General features: G+C 36.3%; 1 protein-coding gene across 2 annotated transcripts in view; it reads left to right on the top strand.

Annotated features, from left to right (window-relative positions):
• Positions 1-12,175, top strand: part of LOC114637281 (cytochrome P450 3A25-like) — a 123,701-nt gene that overhangs the window by 109,091 nt on the left and 2,435 nt on the right. For both annotated transcript variants that reach the window (XM_028785502.1, XM_028785503.1), the window contains 3 exons: positions 5,643-5,803; positions 8,185-8,411; positions 11,903-12,065. In XM_028785502.1, the coding sequence (XP_028641335.1) occupies positions 5,643-5,803; positions 8,185-8,411; positions 11,903-12,065 (551 nt within the window). The remainder of the gene's footprint in view (positions 1-5,642; positions 5,804-8,184; positions 8,412-11,902; positions 12,066-12,175) is intronic.

Genomic DNA, 12,175 nt, shown 5'->3' with positions numbered 1-12,175 from the left:
TCATTGATTCTCCTGGCTTCTCTCTTGTCTCTACCCACCCTGTACCTGATTATGTTCCACTTTTTCCCTGCCTGTCCCCTCTCTCAACCAGATGTAGTGTGTAGTTAAAAAAAAAACCAATCAACTCTAAACCAGCTATGTACCAGCAATTACGCTCTTTCCCGCCCTCCAAGCCACTCCAATCATTCCAGGTCATTCAACCCCTGCTGCTACCTTGTAGAAAGCCAGCTACTGCTAGCACATATACCCTTGGCCTATAAAATGACAACACTAGAGATTTGTAATATATAGTCAGATTTATAACAGTAAATCTCCAACCCCAAAATGCCCACACAAAAAAACACAAAACTCAACTGATATAAATATAAGCTGCACACCTAGATTGGGCAAACATACTCTACACTGCATGGTGTTTATTTATGAAAGCCCTGGCTACTTGTGACTTCTCCAGACCATGTGGGTCAGCTCTGTCTTCTTCTCTTTCTGGTTTCATCTTATATCCTTCTCCATTCCATCTCATCTCAACTGACCTCTTCTTTCTCTTTCCTCTCTCTAAAACTTTCAGCTTCACCCCCTTATTCCACTGCCCAATCATAGGCTCTAGCCTTATCTGACTAATTAAAATTTCAACTGAGTGCAGACATCATTTTTGAGGGAGAAGAAAAAACAGACAAAAATCCACCACACACCAGATACATATTTCCCGCTGCCCCTCCCATGATTATTCTCTACCTCCTTCTAAGTAGGATTGAAACATCCTCATTTTGGCCTTTCTACTTGTTAAACTTCTTACAATCTGTGGGTTGTATCATGAATATTCTCTGTTTTTTTGGCTAATATCCACTTATCAGTGAGTACATAATATGTATGTCCCTTTGAGTCTGAGTTACCTCACTCAGGATGATATTTTCTAGATCGACCTATTTGCCTACAAAATTCATGATGCCCCAATTTTAAATAGATTAATAGTAGTCCATTGTGTAAATGTGCCACATTTTCTGTATCCGTTCTTTGATTGAGAGACATCTGGGTTGTCTCCAGCTTCTGGCTGTTATACATAAGTCTACTATGAACATAGGGGAGCATGTGTTTTTGTGATTGGGTGGAACATCTTTTGGGTATATACTCAGGAATGGTATGGCTGGATCTTCAGGTAGAACTATTTCCAATTCTCTGAGAAACCACCAGTTTGATTTCCAGATTGGTGATACCAATTTGTACTCCCAGCAGCAGTGGAGAAGTATTCCTCTTTCTCCACATCCCCACCAATATGTGTTGTCACTTTAGGTTTTCATCTAAGTCTTTCTGATTGATGTAGGGAGGATTCTCATACTTACTTTGATTTACTTTTCTTAGCTATCTAAGGACTTTGAACATTTCTTTAAGTGTTCCTCAGCCATTCATTTTCTTTTGTTTTGAGTTGTCTGTTTATCTCTGTATCCCATAGAATGAATTAGGTAGTGTTCATTCTGTTTTTATTTTGTGGAATACTTTGAGGAGTGTTGGTATTAGCTCTTTGTTAAAGATCTGGTGGAATTGGGCACTAAAAACCATCTGGTTCTGAGTTATATTTTAGTTGGGAGGTTTTTTATGGCTATTTCTATTTCCTTAGGGATGATGAAAATGTTTAGGTAGTTTATATGATCGTGATTTAACTTTGATGCATGGTATTTGTCTAGAAATCATCCATTTCATTTAGATTTTCCAGTTTATAGAGTATAGGCTTTTGTAGTTAGATATGATGGATTTTTTTTAATTTCTTCAATTTCTGTTGTCATGTCTCCCTTTTTATTTCTGATTTTGCTAATTTAAATACTATTTTTATGCCTTTTAGTTACTTTGGCTAAGGGATTATTTATTTTGTTGATTTTCTCAAAGAAACAGCTCCTGGTTCTGTTGATTATTTGTATCTTTCGCTTTGCTTCTAACTAGTTGACTTAAGCCCTGATTTTGATTATTTCCTGCCATCACACTCCTCTTGACTGAGTTAGCTTATTTCTGTTCTAGCAATTTCAGGTGTGCCATTAACTTACTTGTATGAGATCTCTCCATTCTCTTTATGAAGTCATTTAGTGCTATGAATTTTCCTCTTGATACTACTTTCCATGTGTCCTATAAGTTTAGGTATAATGTGTCTTAATTTTCATTGAATTTTATAATGTCTCTGATTTCTTACTTTATTTTTTCTATGACCAAGTAATCATTGAGCAGAGAGTTGTTCAGTTTCTTTGATTATCTGGGCTTTCTTCTGCTTTGTTGTTATGAAAGTCCAGCCTTACTCAATGGTGATCTGCTAGAATACATGGGATTATTTCAATCTTCTTGTATCTGTTGAGGCTTGTTTTATGTCCTATTACATGGACAATTTTGGAGAAAGTTGTATGAAGTGCTGAGAATTGTATTCTCTTGTGGTGAAATATTCTGTAGCTATCTATTAAATCCATTTGGTTCATTATATCTATTAGTTTTACTGTATCTCTGTTTAGTTTCTGTTTCAATGGCCTGTCAACTAGTGAGGCTTGGGTGTTGAAGTTTCCTTCTATTATTGTGGGAAGTTCAATGTGTGTTTTGAGCTTCAGTACCATTTCTTTTATGAATATGATGCCCTTGCATTTTGGGCATAGTTATTCAGAGTAGAGACTAATTCTTGATGGATTTTTCCTTTGATGAATATGAAGTGTTCCTCCCCATCTCATTTAATAATTTTTGGTTGAAAGTACATTTTATTTGATATTAGAGTGGCACCCCCAGCTTCTTTTTTGAGACCATTTTCTTATGAACCTTTTTTCCAGCACTTTACTCTGAGGTAGGTCTGTTTTTGACAGTGAGGTGTGTTTCTTGTACGCAGTAACATTCTGGATCTTGTTTATGCATCCAGTGTGTTAGACTTTATCTTTCTTTCCCTTTTTATTCTAGAGCTTTCAGGTGTGTTGTCAGGTGGTTAGTGTATACTCTCTCTAGTTTCTTTTTGTAGCCACTTAGAGCTATGAGTTTTCCTCTTAGCACTGCTTTCATGTAGTCCCACAAGTTTTGGTATTATGTGTCCTCATTTTCAGTAAACTCTAAAAAGTTTTTAATTTCTTTCTTTATTTCTTCCTTGACCAAGTTATCATTGAGTAGAACATTGTTCAGTTTCCACATGTATGTGGGCTTTCCATTGTTTTTGTTATTATTAAAAAACAGCCTTAGTCCACGGTGATATGATAGGATGCAAGAGATTATTTCAATCTTTTTGTATCCGTTGAGGACTGTTTTGTGACCAATTATATGGTCTATTTTGGAGAAGGTACCATGAGGTGCTGAGAAAAAGGTATATTCTTTTGTTTTAGGATGAAATGTTCTATAGATATCTGTTAAAACTATTTGGTTCATAACTTCTGTTAACTTCATTGTGTCTCTGTTTAATTTGTTTCCATGATCTTTCCATTGCTGAGAGTGGTGTGTTGAAATTACTGTGTGAGGAGCAACATGTGCTTTGAACTTTAACAAAGTTTCTTTTGTGTATGTGAGTGCCCTTGCATTTGGAGCATAGATGTTCAGAATTGAGAGTTCATCTTGGTAGATTTTTCCTTTGATGAGAATGAAATGTCCTTCCTTATCTTTTTTGATTACTTTTGGTTGAAAGTCGATTTTAGTTGATATTAGAATGGCTATTCCAGCTTGTTTCTTGGGACTATTTGTTTGGAAAATTGTTTTCCATCCTTTTACTCTGAGGTAGTGTCTGTCTTTGTCATTGAGGTGCATTTCCTGTGTGCAGCAAAATTCTGGGTCCTGTCTATGTATTCAGTCTGTTAGTCTATGTCTTTTTATTGGGGAATTGAGTTCATTGATGTTAAAAGTTAGTAAGGAAAAAGGATTGTTGCTTCCTGTTATTTTTTTGTTTTAGAGGTAGAATTATGTTTGTGTAGCTATCTTCTTTTGGGGTTGTTGAAAGATTACTTCCTTGCTTTTTCTAGGTTGTAGTTTCTCTCCTTGTGTTGCAGTTTTCCATCAATTATCCTTTGAAGTGCTGGATTTGTGGGATGATATTGTGTAAAATTTGGCTTTGTCATGGAATATCTTGGTTCCTCCATCTATAGTGATTGAGAGTTTTGCTGGGTATAGTAGTCTGAGCTGGCATTTGTGTTCTCTTAGGGTCTGTATGGTATTAGTCCAAAGTCTTCTGGCTTTTATAGTCTCTAGTGAGTAGTCTGGTGTAATTCTTATAGGTCTGCTTTTGTATGTTGCTTGACCTTTTTCCCTTACTGCTTTTAGTATTTTTTCTTTGTTTTGTGCATTTGATGTTTTGATTATTATGTGAAGGGAGGCATTTCTTCTCTGGTCTAGTCTATTTGGAGTTCTGTAGGCTTCTTATATGTTCATGGGCATCTCTTTCTTCAAGTTAGGAAAGTTTTCCTCTATAATTTTGTTGAAGATATTTACTGGCCTTTTAAGTTGGGAATCTTCACTCTCATCTATACCTATTATCCTTGAGTTTGGTCTCATCACTGTGTCTGGATTTCCTGGATGTTTTGGGTTAGGAGCTTTTAGCATTTTGCATTTTCTTTGACAGTTGTGTCAATGTTTTTCATGGTATCTTCTGCACATGAGATTTTCTCTTCTATTTCTTGTATTCTGTTGGAGATGCTTGCATCTATGACTCCTGACCTCTTTCCTAGGTTTTCTATCTCCAGAGTAGTCTCCTTTTGAGATTTCTTTTTTCTTTCTACTTCCAATTTTAAATCCTTGGAGTCAGGCAGCGTTCTATTACCTGGATTAGAGCAGGTCTGTCACCTTGGAGGCAGGCAGTGTTGTCTCTGGTTAGAGTGGGATTCCTGAGTCTCTAGTTAGAGAAGACCTTCTGTCTCCCCAATTACTTAGAATCTTCTGGGAGTCATGCAGGATGTGTCTCTGGTTGTTACAGACCTCCCAGGAAGCAGGTAGGCTATGTCCTTAGTTACTGTAGTCCTCGTGGAAGGCTGAAAGTCTGTAGTGGTTGGTTGAGTTTCATGATACTGATCTGATCTTGGTTGGGAAGTGGACCAGAAGGAAAGTGGAGCCGTGTCTTTGATAATTGTGTACCTCCTTGGAGACAAGCAGGTTGTAGCATGCGGGGTAGCAAGCAGAACAGGAGGAAGGTGGAGCTCAGGGGAAGATGGGGGAGTGAGTAGGTCCCACATCAGCTGTGTTCCATGGTTGTTCCAACTGGCATTGATATTTGGGTGATATTTTCTCCTGTGTCTTTGGTTACCATTGGCATTCTGGGAATCACACAGGCTATAAGGTTTGGACTGGTATCAAGCTACTGATCTGGTCTACATCTCACACCTTATGTTTAAATTTGCTCAGCATCTGATTGTGGATAAGCTCATTATCCTAGTTGTTTCTTATTCTATTTTCTTTGCAGCTTTACATTGTGTGGCACATTGGCATCATGCTTGTCACTATGCTTAGTGTGCTATTTTTATGGTCCATGCTTCCCTGAAAAGTACAATGCATAATATTTTTACATTTATCCTGGTGTCTGTTTAATTTTTATTCTCATAGAAAACGCTTTATATATGATTGATAATATTTTTCCAAAATTATAGAGAGAGGTAGTTTCAACTATGGCATCTTCCCAGCTAGATCCATTATACTTGACATGTCTAATCTTGTCTTAGGTCTCTCTGATTTGGAGATTTTGGCCCAATCAATCACATTTATTTTTGCTGGCTATGAGACCACATGCAATGTTCTTTCCTTTATTATGTATACACTGGCTACTCACCCTGATATCCAGACGAAACTCCAGAATGAAATTGATGCAATTCTGCCCAGAAAGGTGAGTAGATAGCATCTGAGGAAAAGAATAGATCAAACTTCAACAAGAAACAATTCTTCTACACATATATTGAAAAAGATAATAAATAGATTAAACATTGGTTCTTACAGCAATCAATAGTCAGTGAAAATCTAAGTGCAGAAGAAGAAGGAGAGATGCAAGACAATAGTGTTCCCAAAGAAAATTAATCATTGTACTTTTTAATGATCTCCTAATATCTATTATCTCTTCCAAAGTGACACACTCAAAAAGTATGCATAAAATCTCTAAACTTTAAGTATAATAATTTAGCAATCACCTTTTAAATTTTTTCTTAAAGTATATAACTCCTTTGCCCGTATATATATTTATCATCATGTTCATGACTAGAGGCTGTAGTGACTAGAATTGTAAAACAGATGCCCTAAAACTAGGCCTCCAGTAATTGTGGTCCACAATTTTGGTACTGGTAACCTACTCTTTGTCCTTTGCAAGAGAAAAAAGTGCTCTTTATGAGTGAGACGTCCCTCTAGACTCCCAGTGACCTGATAGCTACTTACTACTGGAAATGCTTTGGTATTAATATTGACTATGAAAACATGTATTTTTTAACCATTTTATTGTATTTATTCAACAACAAATAAATAGCCACAGAAGATGCTACTGAGGGAAAGGAAGTAAAACCCAAGCTTAGAGATCAATGAACAGTAAATACCTGAATACATACAATAATCTACCATGTATTCTTTTTTTTGTTTTAGATTGAAAATAGATTCCTCTCTCACTTAATACATTATGAACACAGTTTCTCCTCCATCCATTCCTCACAGCTCTTTCCACCTTCCTCTCCCTCAGATGCCCCCTCTCTCCCTTCAGGAAAGAGTGGGTCCCTAATAAATAATAACCAAATGTGGCAAAACAGTATACAGTAGTACAATGCAAAACCAGCCATGGTGCCTTTTCTTATCTTAGCTGGGCAGCTATTCTCCCCATTATTCATTTGTCCAATCACATAATTAGATTGGACATGAAAACTATGGCAGCTTCCAACATAAACTTTTTACCTCTACATTTTGGTAGCTCTATGGTCCTATGGAGTAATAGTAACATATCATGTAAGCTGTCTTCATATCTCTACCCAAACTGACTGCAATATAGCGTGAAGTATCTGAATTCTTTGACTGTCTATTTGTCAGTGAGAAGCCCACAAAGCATCATCAGGTCTCATACTCACCTTCTGTTCTTGCTTCATCCTATCATGTGGCAAATACCATGACCAAAACCAAGTGTGTTTAGGAAAGCAGTCATTTAAGTTACATTTTTTTTTTATCACAGTCTATCATTGAAGAATATAAAGGCAGGAACTTAAGGGAAGAACTTGTAGGCATGAGTTATTGTCACTCCACATAGCATTTCCTCTGACCAAGGAACTCACTCACAACCAAATAAGCACAGCTGGGACCATGGAGGATGGTGATTGCTCTCTGGGCCATTCACTGAACCATCATTATAAAGCCTTTTTTCATATACCCCAATATAATCTGCACATGAAATAATGCTATCTGCAGATGTTGAGACACAGTCACATCAATCTAGAAAATCAGAAAAACCACCCTCCCAGACATAGCCACAAACCTACCTAATCCTCAATCTCTCAGTTGAGACATTCTTTTCAGCTAACTGTAGGCAATGAGATACTGAAAGGTAAAGATTTATTAGAATACTATTTGAAGCAAAAGGGGAAGATTGCTTCCACAACTATGCATGGAGTTGAATTGACATTTCAATAGAACAGAAATTTTATGCCCAATTTTTGTTCACTTTTACCCTATTTTACCATGATGAGTTTCAAATGGAAAAGATCCTACTGAAGTTATTTAACTGTAATTTCATATGTTATTCCTCTTTAATATGACACCAATATTCATACCTATAGTAATGTTAAGCATAATAATAGGTTTCACACACTATGAGGTCTCATTAGATAGGCTTGATAAAAATTTTTAAAAAAGAATCTAACACTGCATTATATTCCCTTGGCCTGCATTTATGGCCTTTCTATAAAAAGTTATAATGACCTTGATAGCTGATTTATATTGAAGAAGATTTATATGATATGACACTCATTATTACTGAAACAAAGAGCAGTATAAAGAGAAACTGATGATTTGGTTCCTTAGGTGAAGTTCTTTTCTGAATATCAACCATACTCACTTCACTATGCATTTCAATGGCTCTTTAGCTGGTCAAAACACTTGTGCATATAATATGTCAGTGGTGAATTCACACATTGATCTGTGTTGAATGTGAGTTTCTAACAACTTAAGCATGCTGTATATACATTGACATAGAAAGTTAATTTCAGTTCTCAAATCATCAAAAATCTGTTTTTCTCTTTCCAGGCACCTGTCACTTATGATGGCCTGGTAGAGATAGAATATCTGGACATGGTAATCAATGAAACTCTGAGATTATATCCAATTGGTGCTAGAATTTCTAGACTCAGTAAGAAAGATGCTGAAATCAATGGTGTGTTCATTCCTCAAAATACAAAAGTAGATATACCTATATTTATTCTTCACCGAGATCCAGAATACTGGACAGAACCTGAGAAATTCTGCCCTGAAAGGTATGAGGACTCTGAATGGGAACATACTCAGAATCATGATTCTCTAAGCACATTGAGATGTCTCTTACAGTAATCACACAGATATAAATTTATATTATCTTAAATGTATGTTTGAATTTACTATGTTCTTACTTCAAAGAGATAATTTCTATTTTAAAAAGCTACAAGGATTTTAGCTGAAGAAAAAATGACAATTCTAAATTGGGTAATTTTGTTTTAGAGTCTTAAAACCTTAACGCAAATTTCTCTAATATAGTGATATCATTGTAAATAATTCTAAGTATGAAAAGATATTTAAAAATTAGGAAAAACCACCAAGCTTCTCCAGTTTTTATAAACTCTGGTTACTTTCTATAATTTATCAATACTATTTTTTGAAATGTGCTTGTGTGATGTGTGCATGTACGTGTGTTAGTATGTGTCAGAGAGCATAAGAACAATTAAAATGATTAGGATATTAATGGTTTATTAAAGTCATTATGTTTATGCTACTTCTAAGTTGTCCTGAATGCTAGAAGAATTCTCTAGACACATGCCCAAATACAGGATTTATTTCTGAAATATAGGAATCCATTGAATTACACATTTGTGCATTTAAAAGTTACAGAAAATCAGACTTTTAGTAGTTCAAGGGTGAATGTGAATATACCTCCTCTTTGCGTTGTCTATGTCTGCTTCATGAAGACTGCTCTTTCACACTCATTCAGTGAGTTATTCCTCCAAAGCCAAGTAACTTTCCCTAGAAAGTTGATATATTCATTTAAAAAAAAAACATGTTATTTAGTATATGCATAGTGTTCTGCTTGCTTGTCAGAAGAGTGTGCAATGGTTGTGAGGCATCATGTAGTTGCTGTGAATTGAACTTGGGATCTCTGGAAGATCAGTCAGTGCTCTTAACCTCTGAGTCATTCTCACGATTCTTCTTGAATATAGTGCAGGCTCACCTGTGAAACAAAAGTAATGAACAATCTGTAGGAATTGTATGCAGCATGGAAATAGGTTGACATTGTTGTCTCACTAATAAAAATACAGAATAATAGATTTTCTTTATTTTTTTAAGCTTTGAGATTTTAATTTAGGTAAAACATCTGTCTTACCCTTCCTTCACCCAAACGTTCCTGTACATCCATACCCACATTTTTCAAGTTCAAGACCTCTTTTTTGCATAAATTGTTATTGTTTGTATACAGGTATATGGATATGCATATATATTCATGTATGTAACCTGCTCAGTCCATATAATGCTACTTATGTGAACGACATATTTTTAAGATAGAAGTAGTTGAACCAGGTTGCTAATAATTTTGACATATAGTGTACTGTCATTTTTCATAAAGTTTTTTATGCCTAAGAGTTTGTATTCTTAGACATGTCTCTGGCTAAGGCACATATAGTACTCATTAGAGGAGTAAAATAGAGTTGACTGATTCCTGTTTCCTGTGTAGGTGACTTCTATGTGGCTTCTATATACCCAACAATCCCACCTCCTGTAGCTTAGTAACCTCAAACAGATGTTATTTATTGTTCATGTTGACATACTTTGAACCCAATATTATGTGCTCAGTGAACATCAGTAAATACTAGTCCAGGAAGTGAGGAATGCAAATGTTAAAAGTCATCAAGATTATAATCCAACATATACTATAAAAAGTCTATAGAAGTATTCTAATGTTTCCTATGTTTATGTATAATCTTCCCTAATGAGATTCACTAAATTCAACTTGCACATACTTTCTAACACAACCTTCATCTGATGCCAATGCTGTTCTCTAAAATATCACTAAGAAATTATTTCTCAATCTTCCCTGGTGCTTAATAACTCTCATAGAACATATGGTTATTAGGCTTCCAAAACATTTCCAGAATCAGCATTTCTATTTTTATAATAACATGGGAATTTAAATGTTGTTTTAACTTTCTCTCTCTCTTTTTATTCTTTAATCCTTTTTTACAGTCCAGTCTTCATCTCCTTCCTGGTTGCCCCTATCCCATACCTCCTCACCCCCATGATCTTCAAGAGGATGTCCCTACCTCACCCAATCCCACCCAGCCAGGCCTCCCCACTCCCTGGGGCCTCAAATCTCTTGAAGGTTAGGTGGATCTCCTCTCACTGAGGCTAGACCAAGGAGTCCTCTGCTGTATATATGTCAGGGTCCTCATATCAGCTGGTGTATGCTACCTCCTTGGTGGTTCATTGTCTGAGAGATCTAGTGGGTCCAGATCAGTTGATACTGCTGATTTTAATTGGACATAGGACTTTTAATAGTTTTTCTCCTAATGGAGAAAAGATGAAGACAAAAGTCAGTGGTAAGAGAGTAGAAAAGCAGCGTGTTACTAGTCCAGGTTCACTTCTCCCCTTCGAGCTTCCAGATACCAGTTTTGCACCAAACTGGAATGAAGAGAACAAAGCTCATCCAGATAGGTGTGTCAGAAAAATTCTGGTTTGGCAGTTAGTACAGGGAGAAACAACCTTCTCCCAGGTTTTCAGTGAAATGGCTCTCACTATTTAAGGGTAATAGGGCTATATAAACCTTGGGTAGTAGGTAGGGTTTTCAGGGTGAGTGTACATTATTGGCTGTAGTTGAGATGCTGGGAATGCTTCATTTGCATGAAGAGGAATTCCCAATGATTACTGGACATGTCTTTTTGAGGAGGGAAGAAGTTAAGTCTGGAATTTGGCCACCAGCTTGTGTGGCTCCTTCAAAGATAGTGGAGGTGGGGAACACAAGGCTATGTGCACTAGACCCTACAGACCCAGATACAGAGATGTAGCAATCCTTAGTCCTATCTCAGGATGAACTTTTCAGGGTTTGGACATGCCTCAACCTCACCCTTGCTCTAGGCCAGTTCCCCCAGTAATGGGCTCACTTAAATCATAGTGTGTGTCCTTGCAAACTACTTCACTTGATGACTCTTTAAGGGGAGAAAAATCAAATATTTTGTTAAAGGATCTTAATGGGGCAAAAGGAGCCCTGAAAGGAAAGAAATGGTGAAGAAGAGCAAGCAGATTAGGATGAGTAGAATAAAACAATGATATGAAGGGAAATAAGTAGGGTGAGAAGACCAGAGGATGGAATAAAAACAGTTCATTTATAACATACATGTTCTCCTTCATCCCGAATGAGTGAATCCCTAACTCAGATCTCAGGACAGGTCCTTCATCACTTACATTTATTTTGTAATATTTAAACACAGGGAACCTAGACTTCTTTAATATTTTAAAGACTTTAAATGTTTAAAGACATATTTGATTTCAACAAGTATCTAACACACATCAACTTAATACTGGGAGCTTCCTTACTGTAACATTGAACAAAGAATCTTTAACTTCCAAATTTCATAGTAAACTAACTCCACCATGATAAAAATAATAAATAAACTGAAATCCTTTGAATGATTCTGTCTGAGGACTATAAGTGAAGCATGCAAATATGTCACTCTTGTGTGCTTCTTGTTTCATTATTCATGTTCTTTTTCCATTGAGACACCAGGTTCAGCAAGGAGAACAAGGACAGAATCAATCCTTATGTATACATGCCTTTTGGAAGTGGTCCTAGAAACTGCATTGGCATGAGGTTTGCTCTCATTACCATGAAGATTGCTGTTGTCAAAATCTTGCAGAACTTTTCTGTGCAGCCTTGTGAGAAAACAGAGGTGAGGAAGAATGTATTCTTTTCTAACATAGTTTTGATTTTTATTCAGAGACATTTTCATATATTCCATCTACACACACACACACACACACACACACACACACACACACA

The sequence above is a fragment of the Grammomys surdaster genome, unplaced genomic scaffold (genome assembly GCF_004785775.1).
Source record: "Grammomys surdaster isolate TR1022 unplaced genomic scaffold, NIH_TR_1.0 125243, whole genome shotgun sequence".
Lineage (NCBI taxonomy): Eukaryota > Metazoa > Chordata > Mammalia > Rodentia > Muridae > Grammomys > Grammomys surdaster.
This window is presented reverse-complemented; position numbering and strand designations above follow the sequence as displayed.